Source organism: Heterocephalus glaber, unplaced genomic scaffold (assembly GCF_053883595.1).
Source record: "Heterocephalus glaber isolate CG9 unplaced genomic scaffold, H.glaber_assembly_v1.0 deba00001806, whole genome shotgun sequence".
In the NCBI taxonomy this organism is placed as follows: domain Eukaryota; kingdom Metazoa; phylum Chordata; class Mammalia; order Rodentia; family Bathyergidae; genus Heterocephalus; species Heterocephalus glaber.
Window position 1 is genome coordinate 840,853 of NW_028258481.1, and position 23,070 is coordinate 863,922.

Genomic DNA, 23,070 nt, shown 5'->3' on the forward strand with positions numbered 1-23,070 from the left:
GGGAGCCCCGAGGAGACAGGCCGGGCAGCCACAGGGGCAGCAGGACACCAGCATGACTCGCCCACGTTTATTGAGGCGATGCATGACTCGAACACCGACGGCCACGCCAGGCCGGGCTCCAGGGACCCCTCAGGCTTGAAGCTGGCAGTGGCCACAGCGGAGGCCCTGGCCTTGCCCGGCACCACACACACCCGACAGCCCCCCGGGCCAGGCGTCCTCAGTGCCTGTGCCCCCCGCCCACAGGAGGTCGAGTTGAGGTCGAGGTGGAGGCCGGGCAGGGTGCTGCAAGGCACACACGCTTCCTGCCCCGCTGGCCTCCCCCGCCCGCCGTCCCTCTCAGTCCTGAGCATGCGCGCCTGCCGTGGCACGCAGAAGGGGCCGGTACGGGGACATCCAGCCTGTCCCAGGGTGGGGAGGTTACACGGGGTGGGCAGCGTGGAGGGGCTGCTCGTGAGAGCCAAGGCACGAAAGGAGGGGCGGGGTGCAGGCTGGCCCCCCACGCCCGCCGAGAGCCCTGGACTCCAGCCACTCCTCCACAGCCGGAGCCCAGGTGACTGACACACGGCTCACAGGGCCAGCCCGGCCCAGGCCCAGGCCCAGGCACAGCAGCGGGCCGGGTTAAGTTGTGGCTCTGTAGGGGGAAGATCTGCTCTCCTCACTGCAACCCTGCAGGCCGGGCAGGGCCACAGCGCAGGCCCAGACACCCCACCGGGGCAGGCTCAGGCGACGGCATTGGCTCAGTCACACTGCTAAGGCCGCGTCCACAGGGCACGCCACTCCTGCCGCCCCTGGGTCTGTGCGCCAGGTGGGCAAGGGCCATGGTGCCTGGAGGACCTGGGCCCACCTAGTACCCCGGCCAGGCCGGCCCCGAGGGCGGGGGGAACCCATAGGGAGGCCTGGGCCCGCCGGGGTACGGGGGCTGCGCGGGGAAGCCTGGGAGCGGGGGCTGCGTGGGGTAGGGGGGCTGCCCTGCCATCGGGAGAAAGGCCGCCTGCTGCGGATAGCCAGGGCTGGGGGCCCGGCCACCCGCCAAGGGGTACCCAGGGCCTGAGGTGCTGCTCGGGGCTGTGGGATAGCTCGGGCGGGGCAGCGCAGCCCCGGAGGTGGGCCAGGGGTAGCCTGTAGGCACCCCGGGTCTGGGTCCAGGAGGCGCCCCGTAGGCCAAGGGCTGGGCCCCCACGGGGAAGGGGGCGGGCGGCAGGGCACCCTGGGCCACAGGGCCAATGGGCAGGCCAGGCAGCAGGCCACAGGGCAAGGGGCACGGGGCTGCGGTGGCCGGGGGCGGCTGTGGCTGTGGGGCCTCCTCGGCTACAGAGGGTGCAGCCTGGGCAGCAGGACGAGGCTCCTGGGGCACGCGGGGCCTCCTCACCACGTCCTGCAGCTTCTCCACCCGCACACGGCGCAGGTGTGACAGCGTCCGCATGGCAGGGAAGCCCTCCAGGAACTGCTCCAGCGGCACCAAGCCCTCCAGGAACTTCTCGGCCATCGCCTGGAAGGCACAAGAGGCGCTGGCCACCTGCAGGCTGCTGGCCTCGGCTCCCGGGGCTCAAGCCTGCCCTGTGCCGCCTCCACTCGGCACAGGGGGACACAAGGGGCAGGGAGCGGGGAGGGGACGGGGCCTGGCCCGACCCAGACCTGGGCTCCCACCCCACGCCCTTCTGCCTGGGAGCTGCCAGGGCAGCAGCCTGTGCCAAGGCCGACCCGGTCCAGGCCTGGGAGACGGAAAGTTCCACAGATGATTTTCGTAAGCTCGCAAGCTTTTAGTAACTTTCTCCACAGCACGTAGTTGTAACTGCTCTACAATTGTCATTCACCTACTACTGCGCCTACTCACAAACGAAACCTTATGACAGGTCCATGTCCGGGAAGAGACACGATACACCCGAGACAGGCGGGCGCTCCGAGGTCCAGATGGCCACTGTGGTCTCAGGAAGTATCCCTCACAGGCAAGGGGACAGGGCTGCACTTGTGCCCAGAGGGCCTCATCCAGGACCCCAGGTGCCACCCACCCCACCCTCGTCCCAGGCTTTGCAACACGGTGCCCAGCCCACCGCCCCTCACCTCAGACTCCTCCTCGATCTTCAGGCCTTCGATCTGCAGAAGGTCCAGCAAGGCTGCCGGCTGCAGGGAGGAAGAAAACTTCTCTGGAAGGAGAGAGGATGGTGCCCGGTCCACAGAGCCACCTGGTACTGGGAGACGTCGGCCCTGCCCAGAGCCTCCACGTGTCCCTCAGGTGTCCCGGGGCCCCTGCCATGCAGCCCCTTCACAGAGAGCATGGGAGCCGGGCCAGGCCGAGGGAGGATGCGCTGCTCCGGTCCTGCTCTGCCCCGCAGCAGCTCCAGGCCAGCTGCTCCCGCCTTCCAGAGCTCGGACCAAGTTGAGGGCAAAGGACTCTACCTCCAGACTCTGATCCCAGCCCTAACCCCCACAGTTCCTGCAGCCCCAGGCCCCAGCTTTCTCCCCTGTGAAATGAGGACCCCAGTGCCCACCCATGCCCACTGCCCGGGCACCACGCCAGCCGCCTGCCTGTCCAGCCCGCCCTGCACCTACCCAGCCTGGCCTTCTGCTCCTGGCACTGCTCCACCAGCCTGTGCAGCTCCTGGTACTTGTCGGAGAGGTTGGAGCGGCTGATCTCCAGGGGGCCCTGGAACTCCAGGTTCCGCTCGGCCAGGCTCCGGTTAGTGGCCAGGGCCATCTCCCGCTCCAGCTGCAGGTCCTGGACCTGCAAGGTGGGGCATCGGTGATGGTGGGAGCTACCTCTCGCCACCCGAGACTGGGCAGGACCTTGGGCTCTGCCACCTCAGGGACCAGCACACTCACCCCCTTCCCAGTCAGCAAGCCCAGGCCGGCCTCTCTGGACCCGACCCAGCGGCCCTGGGGTGGATGTGCACGGCATGCTGGTGCAACAGGCACAGCCTGCCACCACCTGCTGGATGCGCACTGGACGCCCAGGTGGCAGAGCTCCAGGAGGAGAGGCTGACGGGCAGGAAAAGCCGGGTGGCTCACAGGCAAGGGACCCCAGGCTTCAGAACCCAGAGGGCCACCAAGGACGACCGAGGCCAACAGGGTGTCCACATTGCCACCCTGGCGGGGCTGGGCCCAGGTTGTCTTGGACACCAGGCGCGGAGACACCGCCCAGAGGAGCCACCCTGCACGCTGCCTGTGTGTCCTCTGCCCAGAGCACCCCCTGCTGGGCAGTGCCACAGCCCAGCCAGGCCCTTGGTACTGCAGCCAGTGGGCCTGAAGCCACGCACCTTTCCCAGGCGCTGGGTGACGGGACGCCCACATGCCCAGGGCCCGGGGAAGTCAGAATCAGGCCCAAGTGGGTGGGGTGACATGCGGACAGCACCGTCTGACCAAAGAGGCTGTGGCCACGGAACCTGGGTCGGGCACACCTCCACGAGCCCAGCCTCACCAGAGAGCCATGGGCAGCCTGGGCACCAGGCAGCTGCCCTGCCCCACCTCAAGCTTGCTCCTGAGCAGGCTGCACTGCATGGAGCTCCGAGTTGGCAGGGCCCCCATGCAGCCCAGGGCCCCTGCTCTGCACCTCAGTGGCCCTGCACCTGGCTTGCTGCCACAGTCACCCTCTTTAGCTCTGGTGAGTCTCCTCATGCACATCTGGCAGACAGGGCGGAGCCCAACAGCCCTCGGATCCCCTGCATGCTCGGCCTTCTGGTCCCCACCAGGGAGCGGCCCCACTGCTGCCCCCTCTCCAAGGTCTCCCCACACTGTTCTCCTCGGGGTTCACTACTGCAGCAGGGAAAAGCTGGTTTCCTGCGGGCCTAAGCAGCTGCCCTGTCTTGCTGAGCACTTTCCAGAGCGGCTGGCCAGGCGTGGCCGCACACCACAGAGTCCAGACTGCCCGTCCAGCACATTCCCAGTCCCAAGCACCCTGCACGAGGGCTGCACCTGACCTGTATGTGACATGCACAGGACTGGCCCGGCAGGGGCCGGGAGGAGCGGCCTGGACAACCGCACCCACAGCGTCCCTCAGGGCAGAGGCCAGCAAGACACCGCACGGTCGCCCTCAGCAGAGGATGGGCACAGGGAGGCCAGCGGGGGGCTGGACAGGCGGCCTCGCCACACCTACTTCACCTGAGCCCTCCCGTCATTCAGAGAGCCAAGGTCACGGGGGATGGGGACCAGGAGGGCAGGCAGATCCTCGGTGCAGTGAGATGCTCGTGCAGGCGGAAGGTGAACTTACTCCTATGGCCAGGAGCCAAGAGGGCTGAGTGCCGGGCCTGGTGGGCACAGGGTCAGACAGCCGAGTCACCCACTGGTGCAGGGCCACACGGGCTTCGGGGCAGTCTGGACCCACTGTGTGGCCTCAGGGGCCTGTGGGGTCCAAGTGCACTGGGTCCTAGGCTCTGGGGGCCCAGGCACTGGCCCGAACCCTCAAGGCTGCTCTGGCTGGGCCTGGGGCAGGGCAAAGGCCACAGAGAAGGACGGGCTTGGCCAAAGGCCAGCTGGTACCCTGGGGAAGGACCTGGGACCTCCCACCTGCACGGCCTCACCTACCTCTGGGGACTCCAGGGCCAGCCGGCCGATGGCCTCGGGGTCACTCTGCATGTCCTCCAGCTCCTGCATGCTCTTGTCTCTCAGCATCTCCATCCTGCCCTGCAAACAGAGCACACGGGAGAGAGGAGGGGTGGCGGTGAGTTCTGATGGGGCCGCCCTGGGGCCCAGGAGCGAGGGTCAGGCCTCCCCTGCAGCCCTGCCGGCCCACTCACACCAGGGCAGCGCAGGGCCCCCGAAGGCAGTGCAAGCCCACAGGCCGTGCAGGGCGGGGTGACGCTCCCCAGGGCAGAGACAGGGAGCAGGGATGCCCACTGCGTCTGGCCCAGGGCCGCTGCAGGCGGCAACGCCGTCCCGCACATGGAGGCGGTTATTTCTGTCCCAACCCGAAATACACGGGCTCTGCTGGCTGGGACGCAGAGGCCCAACGGCGCCCCGCTCTCTATATTTAGATTTAGTGCACGGGAACCTCTGGTTCTCGAGCCCGGTCACAAACAGGGCGTCCCCACTGAGCAGAAAGGAGAAATCCCCAAGTCGGGCTTGCAGGCAGCTGACAGACAGGACATGTGCCCTGGCTGAGGGGCGTCCTCTCCCTGCCCCATGCTGTGAGACAGGCGGCTCACAGCCGGCCGGGTGGGAGCCGGGCCAGGGAGGAAGCACATGCCGGGCCCCACCTGTGGCCTGTGGCCGAAGCTTCACCTCTGTACCTCTGTCCTCCCCTCCAAGATGGCCCTGGGGCCAGGCAGAAGCCTCCCTCTCCAGGGCTCAGCTTCCCCATCCATCACAGGACAGAGTGACCCCTCGCCAGCAGGGTCCCTCTCCCCCTCTGCCAAGCCTCACCCCGCAGGCCTGGCCAAGACTCAGCGTCAGGGAGGCAGCTGCATGTGGGGAGCAAGGGCAGCCCCTCGACCCCTCCATGCCTGTTTCTCCTCTGAGCCCAGGCTTTGGAAAGATGAACAGCGCTCGCTCCCGGCTCCCAGGCACCAGCCCTCCTCTCCCCTCTGCACTCCCATCATGTCCCAGATTCCTCCAGGGACAGACTCCTCATCCAGGCAACAAAACTCGCTGGCCGGACCGGATCAGACCAAACCTTTCAGCTTCAATCCTTACCGCCACCCAGCAACAGCCAGCACCAGGCAGCTCTGCCCGAAACTCCCGGACAACGGGCTGGCCGCCTGCCCCTCTTCCCCACCCTCTGTAGCACAGAGGTCAGGACCTCCCGCAGCCTCCCGCTCTGCGCCCTGGAGCACGCAGCCTGAGCTCTTCTGTGGACCTAGGAGGCAGCATCTTCCCCCCGCAGCCTCCCTCCGCTGCATCCGCACTCGGGCCAGCACCAAGCACACGTGTGCCCATGAGCGCCTCCGGGACAGGGACTTCCGGCTCCACTGCTGAGCAGGAGCAGGGCCCAGACCCAGTGCCTGCCGAAAACAGACACAGGCAAAGCAAACGAAAGAACCATCCCAAACCCTGGCCAGAGAGGGGGCAGCAGACGAGGGCAGTCTCCAGCCTGGTGTGGGGTGCAGAACAGTGATGGGGTACAGGGCGCCTAAGGGCAGAGAGCCAAGGGAGACAGCTACCCCAGGCACCCCAGAACCTGCACTGGGTCCCTTCCGGTCCTTAGCAAGCGCCAATCAGCGCTGGCCAGGATGAGGGGAGACCCCACCCTCGGGCCTTGAACTGGGCAGGATCCAGTCCCACCCGCCACGAGAAGCACTAGGAGTGCCTGCCCTGGCAGTAGGGAGCAGGGGGCCCAGGCCCAAGGCTGCTCCAACCCAGCCGCCATAGTCCCAGAGCAGCCTCTGGGGCTCCGAGTGTGTCCAGGGCACTCAGCAGTGTCCCCAAAGAATACGACACCCAGCACCTATCAAGGGGAGACCACCACACGGGACGTCCAGGTAGAAACTGTCAGACCCCTGGAGAAGCAAGAAGTGTCACCAGGAAGGGGAAAAGAAATCCAACAGACGACAGAGCCCCAAGCAAGGGCACAGGAGCGGCTACTCTGACCTGCTGGGCATGTTCCAACGAAAAGACCAAGTGCAGTGGCAGAGACCTGAGCCAGGCTGCTAAGGCTCCAATCAAGCTTCTAGAGGTAAAAACTGCAACGCTGCGGTAGAAGAAAACCGGACAGGAGGGCGGGCGGACTGCATGCTGCAGAAGGCCGACAGAAGACCAAGCGGAGAAATCAGCCAAGGCAAACCATGCGAGAGGCAAATCGCCGGGGAGAGGAGGGTATCAGACAGCTGTGCACAACCTCAGACGCCTGGCACACCTGGAACCCGCGGCTCTGGAGGAGAGTGGGACAGGGCGTGGAAAAGCATCCTAAGAATTCCTGGCTGAGAATTTTCCAAATCTGATGAAAGCTTTACACCCACACATCCACAGTCTCAACCCCGACACAGCAACGTGCGGAAAACGATGCCAAAACACACCATCAATTACCTGAGCGCAGCGTGAGAAACCCCTAGAGAGGGCAGGCAGGAGGGCAGCAGCTTCCACCTGTGAAGGCGGCAGGAGACCCCGGAACACCGGCAACGTGAGAGAACAAGTCAGCTGGTAGCCCCACCAGCCAGAAGACCTCAGAAACAAGGCGGCGGGGAGAGCGCCGGACACCACACCGAGCAGAGGACCCAGGAAGAGAAGGGCACCCACCAACCAAGCACAGCCTCGGTCGGAGGAGCATGCGGAGCTGGAAACTGGGGTGCAGTGGAGGAAGAAGCAGCAGCAGACACCAGAAACAAACCATTACTTGGTGCCATCCTTTCCTCTTTAATCTCCTCGCGAGAGGACTGGCCCCAGAGGACGGGAGCGCGCACTGCGGGACAGGACGGGAACAGGCTGAGGAGGGGCACGGTGAGTGAGCATTCACACAATCGCTCAGAAGAACATGTCGGGTGAATGAGCAACAGCGGAAACGAAATGGGACCAGAGAAACGCCTCTATCCCAAAGAAGTCAGAACGGGAAACGCAGAATGTGGGTCAGACTGAAAACAGACAGCAAGCGGGGACTTAAACCCAAGCATGTTAGCCCTCACCAGGACGCCTCAATTACAGGCAGAGCCGGGTGAGACTGGATTTCTAAAGAACCAACACCCAGCCGGGTGTGGTGGCGCACACCTGTGATCCCAGCTGATCACAGGCTGAGGCTGAGGCAGGAGGATCATCCCGAGTTCTCAAAAAAAGAAAGAAAAAAAAGAACACCCACCACCAGGCTGCCCTCAAGAAGCCCACTCGACACATGAGCACTCAGTTTCAGAGCTGAAGGGTCTAGACACACACCACAGTCACCCGGCCTCTAATTGCGCGAGACGCCATCCTACCTGTGTTTAAGTGCTGCTCCTTCACATGGAGCACATTTTCAGTGCAGCGCAACATCTCCACCACGCCTCACCCGCCAGCCCCATCCGACCCGGCCAGCCCAGCCCACTCTGCCCCATGAAAGTGACTACACTGGCAGGGCTGGCCTGGAGGCGGCTGGCTCGTCCTGCTCAGCACGCTGGATTTTCCTTCCTCTCAAAGATGAGTGATTCCCAATGCGGCCCGCACTTCGCCATCCGTCCATCTGCTAACAGACAGTGCTGCTGCCGTGAACACGCATGTGCAGCACCTGCCCCAGTTCCTGCTTTCGCTTCTTTAGGGTACACACCCAGCAGCGGAACAGCTGGCTCATGAGGTGATCCTGTTTAATTTCGGAGGAATTAGCACTGTTTACCATAGGGGCTGCACCACCTTACATTCTTACCAAAAATGCACCAAGGTTTCAATTTTTCCACTTCCTAACATTTATTATTTCCTATTTTTTAAAAATAATAACATCCTGGGCTGGGGATTTAGCTCAGTGGTGCCGCTGCCTGCCTCACAAGCGCAAGGACCTGAGTTTGATCCCTGGTACCAAAAAAAACCCAAAAAAACAAAAAATAAAAATAATAACATCCTACTCCAGGCATAGTGGTACACGCCTGTCTTCCCAGCACTTGGGAGACTGAGGCAGGAAAATCACTGTGAGTTCAAGGCCAGCCTGGACTACACAGTGAGCTCAGCCTGAACTAACCGCACAGTGAGCTGGGCATGGTGGTACACACCTGTCATCCCAGCACTTGGGAGGCTGAGGCAGGAGGGTTGCTGTGAGCTCAATGCCACCCTGGACTAATAGGGAGACCCTGTCTCGAAAAACTAAAATGGCATTAATGCTACTAGGTGTAAAGTGCTATCTCACTGTGGTTTTAACTTGCATGTCTCTAATGTTAGTGATCCTGAACATACTTTCCTGTGCTTTTTGGCCATTTGATTATTCTTTTTAGAGACATATCTGAGTCCTTTGCCCATTTTTGAATCAGGCTGTCTTGTTTTCCGTTATTGACCTGTAGGAGTTACTTATGTACTCTGGACATCAGTCCACTAACACTGTTTTCTAAAATGCTGTATTAGCTATGTTAATACCAGATGAAGGAGATTTCAGAGCAGAGAGTATGTCCAGGGGTTAAAAGGGTCATTTCATGAAAAAGGTCAGTTCATCGAGGGAATATAACACAAAACCTTGTGCACCTAGTAATGGAGCTTCAAACGTACAAAACCAAAACCAGTAAGACTACAAAGAAAGGACAAATCCACAACGACCGCCGGAAGATTCTCTGCCCCTCTCTGGAGAGCCATAGAGGGAAGGTCGGTGAGGACCCAGGAACGCCAACCAACTGGATTTGCAGGGTCCGACAGGGGCAGGGGACATCTCCTCCTTCTCACTCACACAAGGGACTTACCACAGCAGGGCGGGACAATTCAAATCACGCAAAGGACTCCAGTGCGCTGGACCGGGCACAAGTGCTGTAACCCTGCTGCTGCTGCTTTCCAGCTGGTCACCGTAGGACGGGGTGAACCAGCAGCAGGTCAGCAGGTCTCCAGGTCTCTGCTGGGCCTACTCGAGGGAGCTCTGTCGGAAGCCACCTCCTGCCCATCCTAAGCCCCAGGGGCTCCCTTGCCAGCCCAAGAGAATCAAGACAAACCTGTCTGATACTTGCTCATCTTCCACCTAAGTAATGGCAGCAGACAAAGGTGAGAACGGAGGCGCGCCTGCTTGCCAAGGATGCACCTGCAAAGCCAGCATGACCTAGGGGACTTGCCGCCACTACAGAGACCTCTCTGCCAGCCGACACCCGTCCTGAAACAGACAGGACACTCCTGAGAACTCCAGACCCTCAAGGAAACTCCTAACAGAGTTCCCATGCAAGGGACGTGCAATGAGATTAGAACAAGATCTCCAATGGCCTGATTATGCCTGCCTGGAAAAACCCTACTATTCCTGGCCAACAGTGTCCAGAAGTGATTCACACGGCTGCTTATCCCAGGGCTTTTTTTTCTGGTATGGGCGATCAAACTTAGGACCTTGCGCTTGCCAGGTAGGCACAGTGCCACTGAGCTACATCCCCGGCCCACCAGGGCCCTTTAACAGCAGATTAGCACATTTCAAAGCAAAGCAAACAAGAATTCTTAATAACAGTCTCATTTCCAAGCTACCAGAGACACAGGACCTGTGTTAGTTAGAACTGCCAGGTCCACTGGTTAGATTCAGGGCACCTCCAGATAACATCACAAGAATCTCTAGAGCCAAGGAACCAGGAGGCTGTATCCGAGTTAAAGGCCACCATCAGCTCTGCATGGAGGCGGAAACTCCAACTCTTGTCACTTGCTGGCTGTGTGACAGCAGCCGGGTTATCGCGAGTCTCTGTGACCCACAGCATCTGTACAGTGAGGTCCCTGACTGCCTGCTCATGTTTTCGGGGTCCAGGGTGTTCAAAGCTCCCACCACAGAGCCCAGCCAGGACCAGGGCTCCTGCTCCACACAGCTGCCAGAAGCTGCCAGATGGTCGTGTTCTACTTAATGGAAGCGACAGAGGCGCGGGGCCAGATTCCGAGATAATCCTGGAAAAGGCTCCTCTGGCCTTCGAGTGCCCGGAACAAAGGCTCGGTTCAGGGTCCAGGGTCTCCGCCCAGCAGTGCTCGGTCCTCAGTCCCACCGGGAGCCGGGGACCAGGGAGAGGTCTTTCCCAAGTCTCTGCCTCCTTCACTCTGCTATGGGGTCACCAGTCACAGAGCTGGGGTCCTCTCCTTTGTGCCCCGGAAGAAAATGGGCCCCTAATTTGAGAGCGGGGCCACGAGGGGCCAGGGAGCGCAGGACCCTGGGAAGCCACGGAAGGGTCTGCGACGCCGAGGCTTCAGGGCCGGGCAGGCCGGGCGGAGAGCGCTGGCGCCTCCGGTCCCCAAGGTGCGGTCACTGCCCCACCGCACGGCTCGGCCGGCCGCCTCCTTCCCCCGCCGTGGTGGGCACCCTGGGGCCGGGAGCGGCGCAGGCGGGATCGGACCCCGTCCTTCCGACCCCACGCTGCCCTCTGGCGGGCCAGACCCCGCCGCAGGCCTCAGTTTCCCCATCTACACAAGGTGCACACCGCGCCAACGACGCCGCAGCTGAGAAGCGAGAAGCCAGGCGGCGGGGGCCGAGAGGACCGCTGGCCTCTACGGGGGGCCAGGCAGGGCCCGAGAGCCGCACCCGCCCCGCCCCGCCCCGCCAGCCCCCAGCCCGCTCACCGGCGCCGCGCCGGGAAACCGCAGCCGCCCGCCACTTCCGCGATCCAAGAGCCCCGCCTCGCCGGATGTGATCCCCGCCCACGTCCGGGAGGCCCGGAGCAGAATCCCCGCCCCTCAGGCCTAGCCCCGCCTGTCAGGCTTTACATCGCCACGCCCCGAAGCCCCGCCCCGCGGCCATGGTCACACCCCCTCGATCTTTTCCCCGCCCTTCACAAGGTCTCGCCACGCCCTCACGCTTGTCCTTGTTGGCCTGGACCCACCCGCAGTCCCGGCCCGCCTCCCGTTCCCTGGCGAGCGCGCCTGCACAGACAGCAGGGGGCCAGGTTTCTGGCACCGTAGGCACGGCTGCCCGCCTGCCCCGCGGTGACTCGACGTCCCCTGTGTCGCTCTGTAGGGCTCTTGGGCCACCGGGTCGGATCCCGGCTTTCCAGTCCCTCAAGAAAACTACAAATGCCCCCAGTTCCGACTGCAGCGAATCATCCACTTCCTCCGTTAGCGCTGCTCAGGCCCTAACCCTTGCGGGGGCACCGTGTGGGAAACTACATATCCCAGCCTCCCTTTCACCTCCGGGGCCTGGGACTTTCTCAGGCCAGGGACATAGCAGCAGCACTGCGAAATACAACTCATGAGCTTCTTCGCCTAGCCATTTAAAGATAGGAAACTAAGGCCCGGGAGACCAAGTACCTTAACCTCAAAGGGTCCAGGTAACAAAGCCTCACAGGGCCCAGCTCAACTTGAACCGAGGACCATGGGCTCCAGAACTGGGTTGTTTTTGTTTGAGGTACTTGGGACTGAACCCAGGTCCTTCACTGTGAGCTACATCCCAGCCCTTTATATTTTCTAGTTTGAAACAGAGTCTTGCTAAGTTGTGCAGGCTGGGCTGGAACTTGTGATCCTGCTGCCTCAGCCTCCCAGAAAGGTGGGGTGACAGATGTGGGCTCACCTGGCGTCCACCCGCCTGAGCTCAGGAGTCCTGACCTTCCGGGGCCCAGCCTGCCGTGCAGGGCGCCCTTTGCCTTCCTCCTCCTTCCCGTCTTGGGCCTTACCTCCTCCCACCCGGCCAAACAGTGGACAGGCACCTTCCCAACCTCCGCACAGTCCTTGAAGCCGACTGAGCAATGCCAGGCCTGCCACGCTCACCCCACGCACACCCAAGCCCTTGACATCGCCCTCGGGGCCTCCTACCTACGCCCCACCCCGTGTGCTTGGGCAACAAGGTCAAATTGATAACAGAAGCTGCTGCAGAGTTAAAGCCAACCCCACCTCCTCACCCTCCTCTGCCTTGGAAAGTCGCCTTCCTGGCCCAGGGCTTGGATCTTTGAACTTGCTCCCTGAGCTCCCCCGAAGTCTCTGATTCCCACCATGTCTGGTCCCCCTGCTCTCCTGAGGCAGGGAGTGGGATACCGGTGACCTGGACCTTCTGGGTCCAGATGCTGACCCCAAATGCGCCCACCACCTCATCTCCAGGCAGCTTTCCCCACTCCTCGCTCCCCTGGCCGGCGGGACAACTTCAGGCCCCTGACCGTGGCGTCCGAGGCCAACGGTCCGGCACCTCGCAACCTTTCCTGCGGTTCCGAGTTCCTCAGGCCTCTGTGGGCTGCTGCACTGCTCTTGTCCCTTGACACGTCCGTGGCCCTGAGATCCAGTGTGGCCGTGGGACCTGTGACTGGGAACTGGGTGGTGATGCATGCACCCAACCAGTGCTGATAGCCGGAGCCAGCGCAGGTCCCCCCTGCCCACAGCTCAGGGGCTGGCACCGCTGCGGATGGCAAAGTCCCCGACAGTCCAAATCCCAAGCCTCAAGTCAGACAGCCATGCCAGCTGCAGCCAGGAGCAGGGGAAGCCTCGGAGGTGCTGCCGGGCACTGTGCCAGTCCTCACAGGTGTCCCTGAGGCCAGCCCTGCGGGGCACTGTGCCAGGTGAGACCAGACAGCCAGTGCCATTGCAGCACCTGCTGGCCGTCCCCACCCCTCCCTTAGCCCTCTCTGTCCACCCCTCAGGCGCCTGTACCCTCCCGGCCCTCCTGGGTCCTCACTAACTCCCCTCCTGCCATCCTGAAGCCCTCGGTCCCTCCCACCCGGCCCCTGTCCCTCACCCTGCAGGTGACCCCACAATGGGAGGCACCCCAGGGTGCTGTCCCTGAAAATGGTCTGGGGAGGGGACCTGCAGGAGGGGACCATGCGGCCTCAGCGGGCAGCGCTGCCCAGCTGCCTCCTGGCCCCTCCCTCATGGGGCCACTAGAGAGAGAAACTTCAGAACGGATTTGCAACATGCATCAAAACCCTTCAGCCCTAACGGTGAAATCAGCAGCACCATGACTGCCACATCACAAGCCCAGGCACCAAAGCTGCAGCAACGTGGGACTGCCTCCTCTGCACCCCGCGTGCTTTACTGTTCGCTCGTGTGTGTGCTTATGTGTGTGTGCGTGTGTGCCTGTGGCCGGCACTTCCCCGGGGGGACATCCTTTCTCCAGATCTGGGACACAGCTCAGATGGTCCCGGAGCTCGGCCTCCGAGCCCGGCTGGCCCAAGTGCCACAGCCCCCTGTCCCAGCTGACCCCGAGGGCCTGTGTCCCCGAGGGCCCTGAGCACAGGTCCAGAGCGGCTTTCTTCACAACGGGGCAGAGCTCAATGCCTCTGCCAGAGGCCACAGGTGACCGAGGCGTCAGACCCTGGTGTGGAGTTCAGGAAGAGAATCGAGCTGTGAGGCCGGATGTGACAGAAACCGAGCTGGGTGCTCCCCACTGTGTGCCCTCCAGAGAGGGCAGAACTGTGTCGCCAGACCCACAGCCCGAGCAACACCGGGCCCTGGTGTAAACTGCAGCTGTGGGTGGCGACTCGTGCATGCAGCTTGAGGGGCACGACTTGTGCCCCTCCTCAGGGGATGCAGATTAATGAGGCCGGGTGCGTTCCTGCTCAGTGTGGCTCAGACCCCAAAACTGCTCTAAAAAATAGTCTCGGCTGGGCATGGCAGTGCATACTTGTAATCCCAGCACTCAGGAGGCCAAGGCAGGAGGATCACCGGGCTGCGTAGTGAGCTCAAGACCACCCTAAACTACATAGCAAGACCTCATCTCAAAAACCAAAATAAAGAGAAAGCCTGTATTGGGGGTGGACGCTCATTTGTCCCAGACTGTCCGGCCTGTGGGGGTGGAGGTGAGTGCACACATCTTTCTTGGGTACCACGCAGGCAGCTCCGTGCTGGTCCGCTTACAGCACGAGGCAATAGTTCTGGTGCCCGGGTCAGTCACTGGGTCCCGGTGCCAACCGAGTGCACCTGGCAGAGCCCATTCTCTCACAGCGCCACCGCGGCCCACAGCCATGACGTCCACGGAGACCCCTGCCCTGACCCAGGAGTGTCCTGAGCTTCGAAGGGGAGCCCGTGCCTGCCTCCTCCTGAGTGAGGCGCTCTCTCCGTTGACCGCCCGCGTCCCCCAAAGTGCAGCTCAGACGCCGCCCTCCCTCCATCTGCTGGTGGTCAGGGACAGTGCCACCCCTGGCTGCTGGCCTCCTCCCGGGGTTCCCATTTCCTAGCCCAAGATGCACAGGCTCGTCCCGCGCACATGGGCCCTTTGGTTCAGAGCCCCGGGTTCTCCCAAAGGGAAGCGCACCGAGGCCCCAGCCCGGCCCAGGGCGGTCACAGCCGCTGGCTTGTCCTGGCTCCTGGGCTATTTCACAGTCCTCAGCCAGCAAATAGGTGTCTTCTTTAATTTTTTTGGACTTGTTTTTTTTGGTAGCCCAGGCAGGCCTTGAACTCTGGAGATCCTCCTGCCTCAGCCTCCCAAGTGCTGGGATCACAGGCCTGTGCCACCATGCCTGGCTTGTTTAATTAATTTTTTTGGAGACAGGATCTCACTAAATCTCTCATTTGCCCAGGCTGGGCTGGGATTTTCTTGCCTCTGCCTCCCAGAATGCTGAGATTATGGGCACATGTCACCACACCCAGCTTCATTCCTCTTTTAAAATAGTGTCCTGTTCTTACTTTGAGGATGCAAGGTTTCTAATCTCTGAATCTAAACGGTATTTTTCTCCTGGAATGATTCTCATTTCTCCCGAATGGCTTTTTTCTCTCGTGGGTTGGAACATGGCTGTCTCGGCTTGGGAGTGATACATGACACGATGGTCACATCCCACGGCAATGGCAGCACACAGGGATGGCTCGGGAGTTGAGCACCATTGGTTTAGTTTGTTAAACTGAAAGTTTTCAAGGACCTTCTGAGATGGGGGAGGAGGTGTAATTCTGAAACCTGCTAGATATCCGAAGTTTGAGTTCATGTTCTCTAAAATCGAAGAATGAATTCTAGGAACAACAGAGGTTAAGAGTAGGAAGAATTTGTTGAGAGAGGACAGCTTCTGTCTAAGAGAAACGGAAGGGAGACCGGGAAGTGGGGTGCCCCAAGTAGGTGTCTTCCTAGAAAAGGAAAAATGATTAATTGATGTAAACGTATGCCTCCAATTCAGGCTTTAAGATTAGGTCACGCTGGACGTGGTGGCAGAGGGCTGTAATCCCTGCACTGGGAAGGCTGAGGCAGGCAGATCACAAGTTCAAGGCCAACCTCAACTGCACAGTGATACCCTGTCTCAAAAGACAAAAACAGGGCCAGGATGTAGCTCAGTGGCACTGCGCAAGGTCTTCAGTTCGATTCCTGGTACCGAAAAAAACAAAAATAAAAACCAACCTCCGTGAGAGTGTGAACGCTTGCTCTCCCTCCGTTTAATCAAACGCAGCCAGACACATGCGTACTGCGGCAGGAGGTGACTGGCCGGCATCTGGCAAGCGGGCGCAGTCTCCTGTGGCCCGCGCACCCGGGCCAGGTTCCCCACTGCGGGCGGTCTCTGATCGAAGTCCGCGTGCGGGTTCCCCACTCCTGCTGTGTGGCAGCTCCCGTCCAGGGCCAGGGCCACAGGAACCCTCACAGGCCCCGTCTGCTGTTCTCCAGTGACAGCTCAGACGCGACACGCACCTCCCCTGCCCCTCTCTGGCCCGGCCCTGCCAGGCCATGGACTCCTCTACAGGCAGCTCTGAGATGAGCCAGAAATACCCCGATGCATATTAACAACCTTCCCTATGTACACGATTGCACACGCACAAGTGTATGCTTCTCGGGCCAATGAAAGCTTCCTAGACTCGGGCAACTAGACCTGAATCAGAGTGTTGGTCTTCATGCCACTCTCAGCCGCGAGAAAGCCAAGTATTCAACGAAGGTAGTGCTAACGAAAAAGCACTTTAAAATTGCCCCTACCAAGAAAATAAAAAGTAGAAATAGAAAAGCGCCTTTTCTCCTTCCAGTATGCAGGGTGGGTAGTCCAAAGTTACCGGGCGGGGATGGGGCCGGCTGGGTCTGGCCATGCACGGTATTCTCTGCTCTGTCAGCTGGGGACGGCCGAGGAGCAGCGGACTCAGAGGCACTGCAGGGCTCCGCTGGCTCAGCTTCTTGGGGTGTGGGTGCAGCCACCCTGGTTTCTAAGGGTGCCCTCGGGAGCCTCGGAGATGAGCTCCAAGTGGCGGCCAGAGGACTGTGGCCAGGGCCAGGTAGGCTGTGCCTGCCGCTGTTCTCTTCCCGAAACCTCTGTGCTTCTGGAAGGCAGGGGGAAGCAGAGCCTCTGGCGGCTGAGGCTGAGGAGAACTTGCCCAGTTCCCACCAAGGCTCAGCCCCAGCCCCACAGCTGCACACGGGTGCCTGCCGGGCGAGCCCTGGTCCACACACGAGGGGACAGGGCACTCCACGGGCCAGGGCCCAGCTGGGGCCGCGAGGGGAGGCGAGCCAGGTGGGTGCAGCATGCACTACCGGGAGGAGTGGGCTGGCATCACCAGCGGCCCGGCGCCTTCATCTCCCCTGAGCATGGGAAGCCCGGCAGGAGAGGCTGTTAGTGCCGGGCTGCACTCCACAGGACAGCGAGACAGTGCGCACCAGGGCCTGAGCTTGACCACGCTCAGCCCACTGCCTGTCTTCCACAGTTCATGCATTTGTCTCCTCACGTTGCCAGACACTTAAGATTTTTTTCCTGTGTTCTGGGTTGGTTTTTTTTTTTTGGTACCAGGGATTGAACTTGAGTCCTTGCACTTGCAAGACAGGCAGCGGAACCAGTGAGCTAACTCCCCAGCCCTGTTCTAGGTTGTTTTAAGCTTTTACATATAAGTCTGTGATCCATTACAAATTAAATGTGACATACAGTCCGAGGAGCTGGGGTTAACTGCCCCAGAGAGGATATTGAAAAGTCTGCTTCCCACCCGGAGATGCCTTCCTGCTACTGCAAAGACCGAGAGGCAGTGTCCATCGCTCTCTTCTGGGCTGCTGGGACCCTCACAGACCCTCGTCTGCCTTTATGCCACTGCCGGCCCATCCTGATCACTGCAGTTCTGGACTAAGTCTCGAAGACATGCAGAGTCCGGAAGACCTCTCCAAATTTATTATTTCTCAAAGGGATTTCGGCTGCTGTGAGTCCTTTACAGTTAAATATAAATTTTAAATGAACTTCTGTGAACCCCACCCACCAAAAGGAAAGGAAGCTCTTGGACTTGGGAGAGACTGAGTTATGTCACTGGGAGGGAGGCCGACACCGAGGAGCAGGGTCTGGGACACGCAGCCACCGTCACTGGTCACTGGTCTCAACGGGCATGTGCTGCACCTTCACTAGTCAGGTCTTTCAGATCCTGTCAGACTTATTCCTAAGATTCAGACAGTGCTGGGTATCATTGCAGTTAGCATTTATTTCTTTTTTTTCCCATTAAGTTTATTGGTACATTTTAGGTATAAAATACATTTACATACATCATTGGGATCTTGTACCATTACATGAGTATCTTGGTTCTTATTTTTTCCCCCTTCCCCTGCCCTCCCTTCACCCCCTCCACCCTTCCCTATTTGCAAAGATTTTGTTTCCAGTTTTTTCCTTTTCTCATATTTTTTCTTTTCCCTTTTTTCCTTCCCCCTACATTCCCACTTCCCCTGCTCCTTTAGACCTTTTCTTCCTATTACACAATATCAATTATACATTTTTTTGTTTTTATTTTTTTGGTACCAGGGATCGAACTCGGGTCCTTGCACTTAAATTATAGATTTTTAAAATAAAAATATCAAGACCTAGGAGACATTACCACAGATTTTACAGAATTTAAAAGGATATAGAAAGCAAATTTCAAAAATCTGTTTTGAAATAAATTTGACAACTTCTAAGAAGTACCTTGGAAGAGAAATTAATGAAAGTAACTCTGGAGGAAATATAAAATTTGAAAAGCACCTATTAAACAAAGTATATTCCTAGCTTGAAAACCTACCCATATGACAACAACAGGCTCATATACATTTTAACTGATAAATTATATCAAACATTTAAGGCAGAAAAAAAAAAGGAACACTTCTCCCCTCATTTTAGGAAATCAACATTGTGCTAATCTTAAAACTGGATAAAGATAATAGAAGAAAAAAGTATGAACACAGGTAGAAATTTGTTTAACAAAACAAACTATTAGAAGTCAGATCTGGCAAGATGAAGAAAGTGGTTTTGTTATAGGGATGGCAGTGTTGGTTCAGCACTGGAAGATCCACCCCCAAAAGTCATCATTTTAACAGAGGAAAGGAAAAAGCCATATGATCCTGTCACTAGTTGGAGAAAAAGTATTGGACTAAATTCCACAGCTCTTCATGGTAAAAGCTATCAGGAGACTAGAAGTAGAACAGAAACTTCTCAACAGATTAAAGACATGTACTCCATACTTCCAGCGAGAACGCCTTATATGAATGGAGAAGATACAATGCTTTCTCCATAAGGTGGGGAACAAGGGCAGATATGCCTACTCTTCATCTGTCCATTAAACTTTGAAGCCTAGGCCCAAACCACAATAGTCTGGCAATAAAATGACACAATTAGGATAGAATTGGCAAGGTAGAAGCAAAATCTTTATATGCAGATGAAATGATCACCTACAGAGAAAATACTAAGAAATCTCTAGGAGCCCCTAGAACTTGTATTTGAATTTAACAGGATTATAAAACACAAGGTATATATAAAAATTCAGGTCTGTGTATACTTGCTGTAAATGAAGAATTGGATATTGAAATTTAAAAGTTATGTAGGAGTACAAAGGACCTAGAAAAGTAAAAAGAAAAAAAAAAACAGTGTTGGAAGACATTTAGTACTTAATTTTAAGACTTCCTCTAAAGCTACAGTAATCAAGGAAGTGTTGGTGTAAGGAAAGACATATAGATTATTGCAATAAAACAGAATCTAGAAATAGAACCACACATACATGGTCCACTGAGTTTTGAAAGATTATTTAACATTAGCATTTTATAGAACATAAACTCGATTCAAGAGCCAAGGAAAAGATAGTGTTTTCAGCAAACGGCACTAGAATACCTGGTATCCGTATATAAAAAATTAATCTCAATCCTTTATTTCCATACATAAAAATAACTTGAAGGGATCTATGAACCTAAATATGAAAGCCTAAAAGCATAAAACTATAAGAAGAAATTATAAGGGAAAATTTTTATGAATTTAGGGTAGGTAAGAACTACCTAGGGTACAAAAAACATGATGTATAAAAGAAAAAAATTGATAAATGAGATTCCATCAAAATTTAGAACTTTAAATGACATCATTAAAATGAAAAGTAGTCCTTAAACAGACCATATTTACAATGCATATAACCTATGACCAGAATATATAAAGAACTCTTACAGCTCATTAATAGACAACCCAATTAAAAAGTAGACACAAGATGATAAATAGCCAGTACAGCACAAGGAAAGGTGTGCAACTCTAGAATCAGAAAAATACTAATCAGTACAATAATAAGATTGAATTATACACTCATTAGGGAGATGAAGTTCAAAGTTTTAAAAGCCTTGTCACGACTTTTTCTGTTTGTTGGATTCTCCCCCTTTGCATTTAATTTGTCACACCCAATAGATTCATTCTGCTGGGCTCCCTGGGGTTGTAATCCTCATTGTCTTAGGATATTGTCTAAAATTTTTTGGATTGCTGGTTTGGTATTCATGAAGTTCCTAAGGTCCTCTTTGTCATGAAAGTATCTTATTTCTCCATCAATTTTGAAGAATAGTTTTGCAGGGAACATCAATCTGGGTTGGAGGCTGTTTTCCTTTAGGGCTTGGAATACATCACTCCAAGCTCTTCTTGCCTTGAGGGTTTGCATTGAGAAGTTTGCTATGATTCTGATGGGCTTTCCTTTGTATGTGATTTGTTTCTTTTCTCTCACTGCTTGTAGAATTTTGTTCTTCTATTGGGTTTCTGGAATCCTATTATATGCTTATGTGTAGATTTTTTTTGATCAAGGCTAGCTGAAGTCCTATATGCCTCACTTATCTGTATGTCAAGTTCTTTTCCCCTCCTTGGGAAGTTTTCTGCCATCACTTCTGTGAGGTTTTTTTATGTCATCTGCACTCTCTCCTTTCTTCATTGACTCCAATCAGTCTTGTTATTCTTTGCATCGTCTAGCAGCTGCTGGATTGATTTCTCATGTTCCCTTACAATTTTGAAGCAATTTTTCTTTTCCTGGTCACTAATTGCAATCTTATCTTCTATATCTGAAATTCTATCCTCACATTGATTCATTCTGCTGCGCAGACTTTTGATGGAGTTTTTAATCTCCTGGAAATCTGTTTGCATCTGTTTTATGGATTCCATTTGTTTCCTATGTTGGGATTCCATCATGTTCCTCAGATCCTCTATTTTTTTTAATCTGTGTCCTCTCTAGATTTATGAATCATGTCTTGCACTATGAGCACAATCTTTGCTTTTATCTGAGAAATTATTTCTGATTTCATTTTTCCCAGATCCTCTTTTGTTGCCAGGTCAGAGTCCAGGCGGTTGAGTATCAGATTGTTCCATCTTGTTTCCCTTTGGTGTTGCTGTAGGTGATGTGGAAGTCTGTTTTTGAGGCTTGTTTATGTGTCTTCTCATTTCCACGGGGGGGGGGGTGCTTCTGGCACCCATGTGGTTCACCTTCTCTGCCCTAGGAGTGTGGAATGGCTGTGGGGGAGCCTTTTCCTGGGCGCTGGGACTTGCTCACCTTCTCTGCCCTAGGAGCGTGGAATGGCGGCAGGGGAGCCTCCTTCTGGGCGCTGGAACTGGTTCACCTTTTCTGCCCTAGGAGCGTGGAATGGCAGTAGGGGAGCCTCCTCCCAGGTGCTTCAACAAACTATTTGAACTTCCTATTTCTTAGGTTCTTCTTTTAGCTTTGTTTATGCATGAGAATCTTCCTGTGGGAAATGAATGCAATTCTTTCTCCTTACTCTGCATAGAAGTGGTTGGCTGTCACAGAATAGCAGTGGTTTAGCTCAGGACCCAGAGCTGAAAGACAAGGAACTCATGCACCCCTTTCCACTCTAATCAATAAACAATGGTTGAATATGCATTGCTCTCAAACATTTCCCTTTCAGTTTTGGAGAAGCTGAAATTATACCTCCGAAAAATAGGTTTAATATCATATCCATTTAGCTTTTCATTTGGATGCTGTGGTCATTTTTTGAAGGAGTAAGAATTGAAATAAACCACATGTCATCAGTACTATGGCAATGGAAAAAAATTTATCCAGGTGAACAACAAAGGCAGACTGACAACAAAGAAATAGACTAACTAGTTAGCATTTATTTCAATTTCTGATTGTGCAGGTGACATACAGAAAGACAGTGGATGTTTGTGTGTAGTCTTGTACCCTGCAATCACACCAAACTGCTTCTGACAGCATCTTGCTTCGCACCGTTGGCTCTAAGGTTCATCTCTGTCCTGATTTGGTCCCGGGGATGGAACCGAGGGCCTCGAGCCAGCCAGGCACATGCTCTACCCGAGCGACACCCCAACCCTTGAAGTTTTAAATCTTCTTTCAAACACCTTCTTCTCTTTGCCCTACTGCAGCGGTGACAACCCAACCGAAAAGCTGAGGGGCTGGGAGCCGGCATCTGCACTGAACTGGCAGAAGGAACTGGTGATGCTCACTGAGCTCAGATGTTTTTGTTACTGGGGATCAAACTCAGGACCTTGCAGTAGTGAGGCAGGTGGAGGAACCACTGAGCTAAATCCCTGGCCCTCAGTTTTGTTTCTATGGAAGTGCTTTATAAAAGTGAGAACATCTTTCTTTTAAATACTATAGAGTTCTAGTCACGAATTGTTAGTTTATCAAAATCTCTGGGACCTGAGGCCAGGCAGTCCTCAGACATGGCTCCAAGAAAAGCAGAACCCATGAAACCCTACGTGTAGCAAGCTGCACTAGGCCAGACTAAACTCCACTGTGAGACTGCTGATGAGGAGCTGTAGGCCGTGAGAAATACCTCCGCAGGCGCACCCACCAACACACTCACTCACAACATGCAAGGGCTCAGACTCCACAGTGAGAACATAATTTAAACACGAACAAGACTGCACAGACGCTTCACCAAGATACACAGCTAGCAGATGAGCCGGAGACACCCACCACAGGGCCATGGCCATCCAGGCCACGACGAGCAGCACTGAACACTGGAAGGGCCACGGGGGAAGGCGGCCGGCACTGGAGACCACAGCTGTGCCTCAAACTCGCTATACAGACACGCTCCCAAGGGGTGGCGCTTTCATGCTGCAATTTGAGACAAAGGAGCACTCTCCAGTCTATGGGATGTGACTCCCAGTCAACAAAACACCTAACAGCTCAACGCGTGCACCTGTGAGTGCTCGCTACCTGCTTCTTCTATAGAGCACCCTAGTATTTCAGCTTTATTTTCTCCTAACGCAGGGGCCAGCAGGCTTCCTATACAGGTGCAGAGAGTGAACTCCCAGTTGCACAACTGAATCCCTTCCACAGAGCAGGCCAGCTGCAGAAACAGGCATTCCCACCCAGTGTGTGGCAGTGACAGGGGCCTGGTCCGGCCCCAGGCCAGAGTCTGCTGGCTGCACCAGGGCTGGGGCAGCAGCAGGCAGCCAGGCCAGGACTCTTCACGGCTCTCCCCGGCTGCAGGGCTTCGACACAGGGAGCTCCCGC

The 23,070-nt window shown here is 56.4% G+C and overlaps 1 protein-coding gene across 6 annotated transcripts; it reads right to left on the reverse strand.

Annotated features, from left to right (window-relative positions):
* Window positions 1-53: 53 nt before the first annotated feature.
* Vps37c (VPS37C subunit of ESCRT-I) lies at window positions 54-12,242 on the reverse strand. 6 transcript variants are annotated; one of them, XM_004874278.4, is made up of 5 exons: window positions 12,138-12,242; window positions 4,519-4,617; window positions 2,551-2,722; window positions 2,062-2,144; window positions 54-1,489 (listed from the first exon to the last, which is right to left on the reverse strand). In XM_004874278.4, the coding sequence occupies exons 2-5, from the start codon at window positions 4,609-4,611 to the stop codon at window positions 845-847; spliced, it is 993 nt and encodes a 330-aa protein (XP_004874335.2). In that variant the 5' UTR covers window positions 4,612-4,617; window positions 12,138-12,242; the 3' UTR covers window positions 54-844. The 6 variants fall into 6 exon arrangements, with proteins under 6 accessions (XP_004874335.2, XP_004874333.2, XP_004874334.2 ...); XM_004874276.4 differs by having other exon boundaries at window positions 12,035-12,211; XM_004874277.4 differs by lacking the exon at window positions 12,138-12,242 and adding an exon at window positions 11,092-11,194.
* Window positions 12,243-23,070: the final 10,828 nt, after the last annotated feature.

Coding starts and splice junctions, on each gene's coding strand:
- Vps37c (XM_004874275.4), bottom strand. CDS start 5,433: ATGGAGGGGTCGAGGGGCTGCCCTTGCTCCCCACATGCAGCTGCCTCC. Junction 2,723..4,518: donor TGGCCCTGGAGTCCCCAGAG/GTAGGTGAGGCC, acceptor CCCACCTTGCAG/GTCCAGGACCTGCAGCTGGA. Junction 1,490..2,061: donor AGATCGAGGAGGAGTCTGAG/GTGAGGGGCGGT, acceptor TGTGCCTTCCAG/GCGATGGCCGAGAAGTTCCT.